This window comes from Scyliorhinus canicula, chromosome 8, assembly GCF_902713615.1.
Source record: "Scyliorhinus canicula chromosome 8, sScyCan1.1, whole genome shotgun sequence".
Taxonomy (NCBI): domain Eukaryota; kingdom Metazoa; phylum Chordata; class Chondrichthyes; order Carcharhiniformes; family Scyliorhinidae; genus Scyliorhinus; species Scyliorhinus canicula.
In genome coordinates this window covers 76,938,059-76,950,183 of record NC_052153.1, presented here as the reverse complement: position 1 = coordinate 76,950,183, position 12,125 = coordinate 76,938,059, and the positions used below count along the sequence as shown (strand labels likewise).

At 43.3% G+C, this 12,125-nt stretch overlaps 1 protein-coding gene across 2 annotated transcripts in view; it reads right to left on the bottom strand.

Annotated features, from left to right (window-relative positions):
* The window catches only part of LOC119970334 (hippocampus abundant transcript 1 protein-like), a 104,702-nt gene that overhangs the window by 52,539 nt on the left and 40,038 nt on the right, over positions 1-12,125 (bottom strand). Inside the window, exon 2 of one of the 2 annotated variants that reach the window (XM_038804776.1) lies at positions 11,331-11,426. In XM_038804776.1, coding sequence (XP_038660704.1) covers positions 11,331-11,426 — 96 coding nt within the window. The remainder of the gene's footprint in view (positions 1-11,330; positions 11,427-12,125) is intronic. The other variant, XM_038804777.1, reaches the window with a different exon arrangement.

The window sequence follows — 12,125 nt, the reverse complement described above, 5'->3', positions numbered from 1 at the left end:
TGGTGCCTGTTCGGGGAGGCTGGTACGGGAATTGAACCGTGCTGCTGGCCTGCCTTGATCTGCTTTAAAAGCCAGCTATTTAACCCCGTGCTAAATCAGCCCCTCATTAATCATTAACATGTACATATCCCTGTTACAGCTAAGCATGGTGCTGCTCCCATGTAGGCTCCTTCTAGGCTGTTCTGAGAGTCTATCACCATGTGACTCTATATCATATTGCGGGTGGTGCTATTCTCCAGTTCCGCATTAACCCTTGCTCTATAGAGCACATTTACTTTTTTAAAAAATAATAGTTTTGTTGGAATTTTAGCACTTGCTCTCAAAATTTACAAACCAGAATAAAAAGGGGCAGCATGGTAGCATAGTGGTCAGCACAATTGCTTCACAGCTCCAGGGTCCCAGGTTCGATTTCTGGCTGGATTATGGGAACGGGGTGGAGGTGTGGGCTTGGGTGGGGTGCTCTTTCCAAGAGCCGGTGCAGACTCGATGGGCTGAGTGGCCTCCTTCTGCACTGTTGATTCTATATGTATTACAGGTTGTCACAGTGTCTGTGACCATAGCTCAAGTTATAACGTCACCTTATTTAAAATGGTGTGCATAGTAAAGAGAATATATTATTTACAGTGACTGAAGGAATCAAATTAGTCCATCAGTTACAGAGGATGAGACAGGTGCTCCGTCTCCCCTGCCTCTTATGTGGGCAGAGCCTGTGCCCTTTAAGCAGTAGGGCCAGCCTCCCAATTTCTCCTCAATGTTGCATGCGTTTCTCTGCCGCCCCCCCCCCCCCCCCTTTCCTCCGGATGTTCTCCCTTCCCCCAGCCTGTGCCACCCATCCCTCCCCTAGTTGCTGGTTACGAACAGGTCTTTGGAGAGATCAGTACATTTTGTCCATGAATCATTATAATTTCTTCTCAGATCTTCTGACTGAGAATTTTATTTCTCTGCCAGATCTGAGAACCACTCCGAGGCTCTGGGTAGCGCTGCCAACGTCCATCAGAGCACAAGTTTCCACCGGGCAATCAGGGAGGCGAAGGCCAGGGCCTCCGCTCCTTTTCCTGTGAAGAGCTCTGGGTACTCAAATAACCCCTAAGATCGCCACAAATGGCCATGGCTCCATCCTAACCCTCAAAACCATGGATATGGCCTCAAAGAATGCTCTCCAGAACTCATCAAGCCTGGGGCAGGATCAGAGCATGTGGGTGTGCTTGGCAGGGCCGACACCACTCACGCCTGTCCTCCAACCCAGGGAAGGATCCGCTCATCTGGGTCTTGGATAGGTGCACTCTTTGCAACATGAGTTGCATTAGACGTAGCCCAGTGTAAGAGGAAGTAGAGTTGACCCTGTGCAGTGCCTTGCTCCAGAGTCCACACCCAGTTCCTCCCCACATTTCCATCACGTTTCATCCAGCAGGATCCTGATCTTTTCTACAAGTCGTCCATATATGTTGCCACATTTGTCCAGTCCAGCATTACCATTCTGTCTAAAAGTGTGCGTGTCCAGGAAGCTGGGAGAACATCTTGGTCTCTGTGAAGTAAATCACGCCGCTGCAGGTACCGAAGCTCCCTTTCGAGAGTTGGAGCTTCTCAGTCAGTTCCCCCAGGTGCCAGAGCACATTTACATGACAATGACATACAGGCACATACAATAAGAATAAACATTAGGATTTGGATTTGTTTCATTGTCATGTGTACCAAGGTACAGTGAAAAGTATTGTTCCGTGTATAGTCCAGACAGATCATTTTGTACACGAAAATAAAACACAGGACATACATAAATACATAATGTACAAGATATGTACGAAGAGGATCTGTGTGAGAGAGCTCGCAAGAGAGTCATCACGCTCCGGCACCATCTTGCTGGTATGGATACTCCATTACACTAGCACTTTTTAAAACTCAGATTAAAATAATCCTAATTTTAAACAAGAATTGCTTGCAAAATTATGTATCTGAATTTAACACAAAGACAGAAGATGGTTCCAAGAAAAAAAAATATTCAAACTATCCAATTCCAGTAACTTTAAATGGCACAAATGTTCTGGCATGGGAAGAGGCCTCCAACACCATTAGTGAATTAGGAGTAGGCCATTCAGCCCTTAGAGCATACTGTCACGCTGCTGATGCTCGTCAGGACCCAGAGGAAGTCCCGGCATACACATATCCACAGTACTTACACAGGAAGTTTAAATTCCTGATTGTTGGTTGACCCTGCCCAGACTGCTGCATTATTCCTACATCAAGTGGTCATATCCACAGAGACTTGGGCCATTTGTGCTGTACTTACACAAAAACAGAAAATACTGGACAATCACAGACCTGACAGCACCTGCAGAGAGAGAAAGGAGCTTCCGTTGAGTCTGGATGACTCTTTTCAAAGATGGAGAGAACTGAAATTGGGGTCAGATTTCATGGGCAGAAAGACAAAGGGAATGTAAGTGGCAGTGATTAAGGCTATTAAAGGTGCTGATAGTGACACATGAAGAGATTAGAACGTATTCATGGCAGAACAATGGTGAGTGGTGTCAGAGGGGGGGAAACTATGGCAAAGGAAAAACAGATCAATGGAAGGAATGAAAATAAATGGATGGAAATAAAAATGAGGTGAAGGTGGAGGAGAGTGTTCACAGTCTGAAGCTGATGAATTCAATATTAAGTCCAGAAGGCAGTAACGTGCCTAAATGGAAGAGGTGGTGCTGTTGCTCTAGTTTGTACTGGGCTTCACTTGAACACTGCAGCAAGTCAAAGACGGACATATGAAAAAGCAGAACAGCGTGTTGAAATGGCAGGTGACAGGAAAGTTTGGGACCTACTTGCGGCTGGACCGGATGTGTTCTGCAAAGCGATCACCCAATCTCGTTTTGTTCCTCCAATGTAGAGTAGACCGCATTGAGAGCAGCAAATGCAATAGACCAGCTTGAAGGAGGTGCACGTGAAGCACGGCCTCACTTGAAAAGAGTGTCTAGGGCCTGAGATGGTGAGCAGAGAAGATGTAAGCAGGCGTTACACCTTCCGTGATTGCAAGGGAAGGTGTCATGGGAAGAGGGCGAGGTGTTGGAGCTGATGGAGGAGTGGACCAGGGTATCCCAGAGAAAATGCTGACAGGGGCAGAGGGGGGAAGAGTTTATTTGATGGTGGAATCATGCTGGAGTTGGTGGAACTGGCAGAAGATGATTCTGTAGCCATCGCAGATGGCCACCCCCAAAGGACCATGGGAATTATGGCCAACCCAGGACTCAGACACACTGAGCTTGTGTGTGTATTTGCAACCCAGATAGCTAGATGCAATCGAAACCACCGCTCGTTTGCATTATAATGGCCCATTTCCCCAGAACAAAAAGGACTGCTCTCGGGTAACCGATACAGACTAACCAGCACCACTCCCTTTGCTAAGAAAGCCCAAACAGCCAAGGTCAATGACCGCTCAGGATACGCCCAGCCATCAAGGCACCCACCCCTTTATAGGCCAAAATAGAAGGCAGTGATCGAAGCCTGTCGAATTATTGGGTCCAAAGCTAAGGACCGCCCCAAAGAGCGCGAAATCCCAGAAGGATAAAAAGAGACACAGCCATGTGTTCAGTCTCTCTTGGCCCCGGCCTACACCTTAAACCAAGTGTCCCTCAGAAGACAAGTTCAAGACAAACAATCGGTACTAGACAGATGAGCCCAGGAGAAATGAAGCCACTTCTTCGACCCAGCCACGCAAGATCCGAACTAAGACCTTGTTCATCTGCAAAGAGCCGGTTGCTCTTAAGTATAGGTTATTGCAGTTGTTAGATGTAGTTTAACTTGTAGTGTTTTATGTTGCAAGTCGAAGTAATCCTTGTGTGTATATCAACTATCTTTGAACTTGAACTGACTAACTGGTTGTTTGGTCTTTCATCGACATCCGCTAAAGCCTTGTGGTGGTATCATTTGATACCTGGCAACTCTGAAAACCATCATTAATAACTGCCATATCTAGTTAATTTGGCAACGTTATTGGTGATGCTGGTGGGATAGTATTCCACTCATAAAAAGAGCAACATTATTGGTGACTCCGGTGCCAATTGGCAACAATTCTCCGAATGGTTGAGAGCCCTTCTATACTTACACTGGTTTTTACATGGGTACAGTAAAATGGTAAGTGGGCTGATTAAATTTGGTCGGCGTCAAATTCAAATGTATCCGCTGTGACACTGATATGAAGACCTGGGCCAATGTCTTTTCTGACAGTGCCCCCTCATAAATAATAGTTATTCCAATTCAGATTGCAAAATATAGCTAAATTACTACAGTGATAATCCTGACCATGATTTAATCGGAGACAGTGCGCAAGTGTGCAGTGTCAAATAAATACCAGACTTGCAGATTGAAATTGGGAGAGGATGCAGGTGAAGAATGAAGAATGGGAGATTGGTAAATGAAGCAACTCCATCTTTTCACTGCACAGGAAAAACATTGCTGTAAACTATGATAACTGCCAATGGTCATCACTCAGCACTTTTTATTTCACATTGCTGCACATCTGAGATGGCCACTTGCAAAGGACCATGGGAATTATGGCCAACCCAGGACTCAGACAGATACAGAACCTCTGTGTATTTGAAACGCAGGTAGCTAGACCCGATCGAAACCCCCGCTCGTTTGCATTTTAATGGCCCGTTCCCCAGAACAATAGGACTCCAATCAAGAAACCAGTACAGCCACAGACTGATCGGTGCCACTCCCTTTACTCAGAGAGCCTGACTGCCAAGGTCAATGTCCACTAATGACCTACCCAGCTACCAAGGCACCCGCCCCTTTATTGGCCGAAATCGAAGGCAGGGATGAGACCCCTGTCAAACTATTGGGTCCAAGATCAAGGGCTGCCCCAAAGAGCACAAAGTTCCAGAGGGAAAAAGGGGACACAGCCATGTGTTGTCTCTCTTTTGGATCTGGCCTGTACCAGCCTCCTTTGAATCCGGCCTGTGCCAGCCAACTGTAGCAAGAACAGCCAGCCAAGTTCAAGACCAACGATCGCTACCTGATGGATGAGCCCAGCAGAGATAGAGACACTTTCTTCGAACCAGCCAAGTGAAATCCAGATAAAGGCCGTATCCATTTGAACAGTGCCGGTCGCCCTGAAATCAAGTATAGGTTATTGTAGCTGATAGGTGTAGTTTAAGTCGTAGTAGATATTGTGCTTGCATGTCAAAGTAACCCTTGTATATGTAAAGAATCCATCTTTTGAACTGACTAACTAGTTGTGTGGTCATTTGACCAATATAAGAGAAGGTTTGTGGTTCACTGAGATAAATAGAAATACCCACAGTATTGGCAATGCTGTTGGGACATTACATCACATCATAAAGAGCAACATGCATCAATACAGTTGCAACCAACAATAACCAGATCAGGTGAAATTCAAGGGACATTTGAAACATATTGACTGAGCATCTCAGTATTAAAAACTGGTCAATGAGATGCTCAGTCAATATGTTTCAAATGAGGCAAATGTTTGCCAAGGAATTAAAAAGCTTGCTCTTGGAATAAAAAATGCCATTTTTTTTTTTTGTTCAACAATGACCCAAATAAAACGATAGGACTTGATTTAATGTTTCATCTGAAAAGATCATAGACAACACGCAATAATTTAGTGCCAACTCAGGTTAGATCCTGCAGCGGTCCTTGAACCCAAGGCACTTTGACTCTTAAAGTGCCATCTGAGTCAATGATCAATGGTTATGATATAAAAGTTAAACCTTTGTTAATACTCAAAAATGCGGCCATAGATTAGATTAGGAATTCAACAACAGAATAGTGATTTATTAAGAGGACACAAAGTAGAATTTAAAATAAATCATGAAATCTTGATACATCAAAACAGTACTGCTGCAGAATGAAATATGCTGCAAGTTTGTTTAACTCATGTCTTCATAAAGTTGGTTAACAATCCAACTGTGCTGTGTACATTTTCTGAATTTATAATGTACAGATCTACCTTTAAAAATAAATACGGGATGTGGCCGCGCTGACTTGGCCAGCATTTATTGTCCTTCCCTAATTGCCCTAGAGAAGGTGGTGGCGAGTTGTCTTCTTGAACTGCTGCAGTCCCTGACGTATAGGTGCACCCACAGTGCTGTTGGGGAAAGAGTTCCAGGATTTTGACAAAGTGACAGTGATTGAACGGCAATATATTTTGAAGTCATGATGGTGGGTGACTTGGAGGGAACGTCGAGGTGGTGGTGTTCACAGCTGCTCCTGTCCTTTTAGATGATAGCGGTCAAGGGTTTGGAAAGTGCTGCATAAGGAGGCGCTGCAGGGCATCTTGTAGATGGTACACTGCTCGTCAGTGGTGGCGAGAGTCAATGTTTGTGGAAGGGCTGTCAGCTGCCTTGTCTGGGTGGTATCGCGCCTACTTTGGGCTCGAAAGGAAGAGTCTTCTATCACACTGCTGACTTGTGCCTTGTTGTGACAAGCTTTGGGGAGTCTGGTGGTCAGTTAGTCACTGCAGAATTCCAAGCCTTTGGCCTTCTCTTGTACCCACAGTATTTATATGGCTAGTCCAATCCAGTTTCTGTTCAATAGTAGCTCCCGGGATGTTGGTAATGGGGATTCAGCAATGGCAATACCACGGAATATCATGGGGCAATGGTTAGATTGTCTCTTGTTGGAGTTGGTCTTTGTCTACCACTTGTGGCACAAACTTTCCACTTTTCAGCCTACACCTGGCTATCACCCAGGTCTTACTGCATTTGGACATGGACTGCTTCAGCATCTGAGGAGTTACGAATGGTGTTGAACACCGTGCAATCATCATTGACCATTCCCACTTCTGACCTTATGATGGAAGGAAAGTTTTTGATGGAGCAACTTAAGATGGTTTGGGAAGTGCCCGAGGAGCCTTTACCACCTGGAAGCTAACTTAGCAGTTAACAGTGGGTGCGAGTCACCAGCTACCATAAATCAAGTTTTGCAGCAGCAAAATAGCAGCACAGGGTGGAGATAAAGCCAAATTGTGATGAGAAAAAGAGGGATAACTTTAGAATTCGTAATTGTTCAAAAGCATTAATTTGGTGAGCATAGAGACAAGTGGTCAGTAATTTAAACTGGTACAGTACTGCGAGTTTATTAGAATTGCATAAGGATGCCTTTCAGGCACTCACCAAGGTTCCTTGGGAAACACCTTACAAACCCACAACCATCTAGAAGGCAAGGTTGCTATATAACTAGGAACACCACCACCTGGAGGGTCCCCTCCCAGACCCACACCACCCAGACTTGGAAATATATCGCCATTCCTTCACTGTCGCAGGGTCAAAATCCTGGAACTCCCTTCCTACCAACACTGTGGATACACCTACAGGGGTTACAGTGGTTAAAGAAGTCTGCTTACCACCACCTCTCAAGGGCAACTAGGGATGGACAATATATGCTGGCCGAGCCACTGACTGCCACATCCCACAAATCAATTAACCCATGTACAGCTCAACTAGTTAAAATAGTTAATATAACTACAGATAACAGTGGAGTGATAGTTCTAAACTACAAAAATAACTAGTTAAATAGAACACAATAAAGTAGAAAGGGCAGGTAACTTTTTACAACTCCAGCATGCAGGAATTGTTTGAAACCAACATGATCCATGCCAGCATATCTGCGGTAATAGCTCCAGCTCAAAGAACGAGAAGTCCAGACACTGATGCATCAGGGAGTTGGAAAGTTATCAAAACATGTTCTAAAAGAATAATAAACCTGGGGATTGGTATTCTTTTAGAAACCAGCAAAGAACTCCCAATACAAAATAGTATGTGGACGTCGCTGGCTAGGCCAGCATTTATTGCCTATCCCAAACTGCCCTGGAGGTGGCGGTGAGTTGCCTTCTTGAACTGTTACAGACTATGTGGTATAGGTACACCCAGAGGGTTGTTAGTGAAGAAGTTTCATGGCTTTGATCCAGAAAGTGAAGGAATGCAGACATATTTCCAAGTCAGGATGAGGAATGACTTGGGAGGGGAACTTCCAGGTGGTGGTCTTCCCATGTATCTGCTGCCCATGTCCTTTTATACGATAGTTTGTGGTCGTGGGTACAGAATGAGAGGTCAAAAGGAGCCTTGGTGAGTTCCTGCAGTGCATCTTGTAGATGGTACACATTGCTGCATATGCATCGCGAGTGGAAGGAGTGAATGTTTGTGGATGGGGTGCTAATAAAGTGGCAGAATTGTTCTCGATGGTGTCGAGCTTGAGTGGATAAATCACTGATCCAGCAAGTGGAGAGTATTTCATCACACCCTTGAATAGTACCTTGTAGATTGTGGACAGGCTTTGAGGAGTCAGATGATTTACAAGTAACAGGATTCCTAGCTTCTGACCTGGTTTTGTAGCCACAGTACTTATATAGCTAGTCCAGTACAGTTTCTGGTCAGTGGCAACCCCGAGGATGTTGATAGTGAGGGACTCAGCAATGGTAATGCCACTGAACGTTAAGGGCGATGGTTAGATTCTCTCTTGTTGAAAGCCAGAGCACCAGGAGGAAATCCACACAGACATGGGTAGAAAGTGCAAAACTCCACAGAGTCACCGCAAGTCGTAATTGAACCTGGATACAAGGCAGTAGTGCGAACCATTGTGCCACCATGTTGCCCATAACTGATACTTAAATGGCAGATTTCAAAATAATTTTGATGACCAGCAGCATAAACCACAATTTTTACTCTCCCATCTCTAGCCCCCCTCCCTGCGGCCAACTAATTCCTTCTGGAAATTACACTGTCTTGGTCTCAACTACTTTTTGTGCTTTTGTGGTAGTGGTAGAAGTACCACTCTCTGGGTGAAGAAATTTCTTCTCACCTCAATCCTAAAAGGTTTAACCCTTATACTCAAACTATAACCCCTAGTTCTGGACTCCCCCACCATCGGGAACATTCTTTCTGAATCTACCCTGTCCAGTCCTGTTAGAATTTTGTTTCTATGAGATCCTCTCTCACTCTTTTAAACTCCAATGACTATAACCCTAACTTGCATTTATATGCCACATTTCACAACCCAGAACACCCCAAAGCACTTTACAGCCAATAAAGTGTACACTGTTGTAGTGCAGGAAGCACCGCCAATTTTCACACAGCATTCTCCCAAAAACTGCAATGTGATGATGAATAGATAAATCTGTTAGTGATAGTGATTAATGGATGGATCATTTGCATCCACCTGGGTGAGCACATAGGAGCCTCTGTTTAACATCACATTCTAAAGACAGCACCTCCGTTAGTGCAGTACTTTGAGTACAGCATTTGGATCTTTTGTGCTGAAGTCCTGGAATGGAACATATGCCGAACAATATGCAGACTTGGGAGGCGACAGTGCCATCAACTGTTCACACTCTAAAAGCTAAGAGAACAGGCAAATAAAAATTAGCAGAGCTTTCTTGAAGAGTGTTTTTTATTTGAAAATTAATTGTTTTTGCAATGAGGGAACACTGGCACAGCACTGTGGAGCTTAAGCAATGTGGGAGAGGAATCACATGTAGGTCAGACAAGATAGGAGTGGCGGGTTTCCTTCACTGAAGGCAATTTATAAACTAACTAGTTTCAGATGACTGTCCTGCAGCATTCATACTAACATATAAAGTAACAGATTTATAGAATTTGTCAGCTGCTAGGAAGCTACTATACCATGGAAAATATTTATTTAATACATATTCAATAAATTTCATATTTAGCCTATGAAGCAAATCAGAATTGCTCTCAACACGGTGGCGCAGTGGGTTAGCCCTGCAGCTTCACGGCGCAGAGGTCCCAGGTTTGATCCCGGCTCTGGGTCACTGTCCGTGTGGAGTTTGCACATCCTCCCCGTGTCTGCATGGGTTTCGCCCCCCACAACCCAAAGATGTGCAGGCTAGGTGGATTGGCCACACTAAATTGCCCCTTAATTGGAAAAAATGAATTGGGTACTCTAAATTTAAATTTAAAAAAGAATTGCTCCGAATATTGATAGAATAGAAAAGTTACAGCACAAAAGGAGGGCAATCGGCCCATCCTGTCCATACTAGTCCAAGGATATTCAGGTGCCCTTTCTGATCCCATGTTCCTGCACCCAGTCCATAGCTTAGAACACTTAAGATGCAAATCCAGGTATCTTTTATTGAAGCGTTATTTCAAAACATGACAGCGCTCATCTCAGGAACAATTGTCCATATTTTAAAAATCACCTAGGCAATATTAATTCTTAATTTTGCACTTTGAAATTTGAAAAGATGATAGAAAGATAAAATGACTTTTGTTAGGGTTCGAAGGTACCTCTGAAATTATTTTTTTCTGGCTGGCACTCCCCTGATTTAGTAAGCAATCAATGCTTAGGTTTGAGTATGATCATTCTAAACTATTTAGTTTTAGAACATAGAACATTCCAGCGCAGTACAGGCCCTTCGGCAGGTCATCAATTGGGTGCAATTCATTTTCCAGAACTAGTTCAAGCAATGCTCACTGACTGTTGGGGCTACAAAATTGGGGCTGACTGGGAACAGTTTTAGACATATTCCCAATAACATCTCCCCGTTTATCCCTAATTACTTAAAATGTCTCATAATTATGACTTCATTGTTAGTAGTTACAAATTGTCGTCGTCAACTTCCTTGCCACTCTGACAGTTTATTCCATTCTCCAACAGTAATGACTGCCTCCTTGCTATTCCATCAGTGCAATCAGAAAAGGATTTTGGCTGAACAAATTGTTCATTTCACACTCATACTAGAACAGTCTCAATATTGTTATGTCATTTCCATCCCTCTTGAATTTTGCACGTAGGTATATTTATTGGTAATCTTGACTTGGTTGTAGCCACACTCTAGCTCCCATTACTTCATTGTGATTTGCAATAACATTTTCCCAATGTACACTATGTATAAAAGGTAATAATTCACCTCTGTTTAACATGATGAAAGTTTTTGTATTGAATCTGTAACTTTGCTGGATGCAGTGCAGCAAACTAGCATAAAACATTACCATGGTAGAAATTTCAGCATTTTAAAAAAATGGCTTAGTGCAAGTCTATGAAATATCGCTGGCACAGGAGGAGATATAAACAGCAGTTAACGCTCTCTATTTCCTATGTTCTTATGCAAATTCATTGCTACTGTCTACATTATGAAGCATGACTAGAATTTCAAAGCTTCTTTATAGATAGTAATGACCCAAATGGAAGTCAGATCAATTGGTAAGGTTTCCAGATCAAGGACTGTGCTGCATTTAAAAGGGTTTTCAATATTCTCAATCCAAAAAGAGGAAAAAGACAACATGTATTACTGGACCAGTTCTGAATGGAGTCACATTTTCTTTAATGTAGTCGGCATGTACCATGAAGTGTACTGTACTTACGGTTAGCATCGGCGTGGTCAACAGTCCCCAGGCAAAGAATTCTAAAAAGATGACAACTACTGCATGATAAACACTGGGCCGTCCAATTCCGTGCTGCTGAAAAACAAATATGGAATAGCTTACCATCAGGACCAAATCATTCATAATAATTATCACAATGCACACAGATGTTTTGTAAATTCTGGTGCTTAAGTAACATAGTATTTCCAGTAAACAATCATTCAAAAAGAGAGCTGGTTGTCGATATTTCATCCAATGCATGAATTCATATTTTGTATAATAGTAAATGAAGGCATAAATCATGTGTATGGAATTAAAGGCACACATACACATGATACATGTGCAATTAGCTAGATTATAGTAATTATGATTCTTACATTTAAACTAATCCTGATCCTTCTGTTCTCCCATCTCAATCTTCTTTTTGACCTCTTAACATTTCTCAAATACGTTCTTGTGTCCTGCATGCATGCCCAGAGTTCTCTCAAAATTTCTGCTCAAATTCCTCTGGTCTGCCTGCCATCCGAACCAGAGTCACAATTTGCTGATGTTTCCGAATGCTACCCTTCTTTGCCTTCACTGATTTGTCTACAAGTGCAAAATACTGCAAACTTTGGGAATCTGAATGAGGAAAATAGGAGAAGTAAGCAATTTGGCCCTTTTGAGCCTGCTCCACCATGGAGCAAGATGATGGCTGATCTGGTTTGGGTCTTAGCTCCACTTTTCTGTCTGGCTCCCTTGTCCAACAAAAATAATCAAACTCTGCCTTAAATAAATTTAGAGTCAGCTTCCACT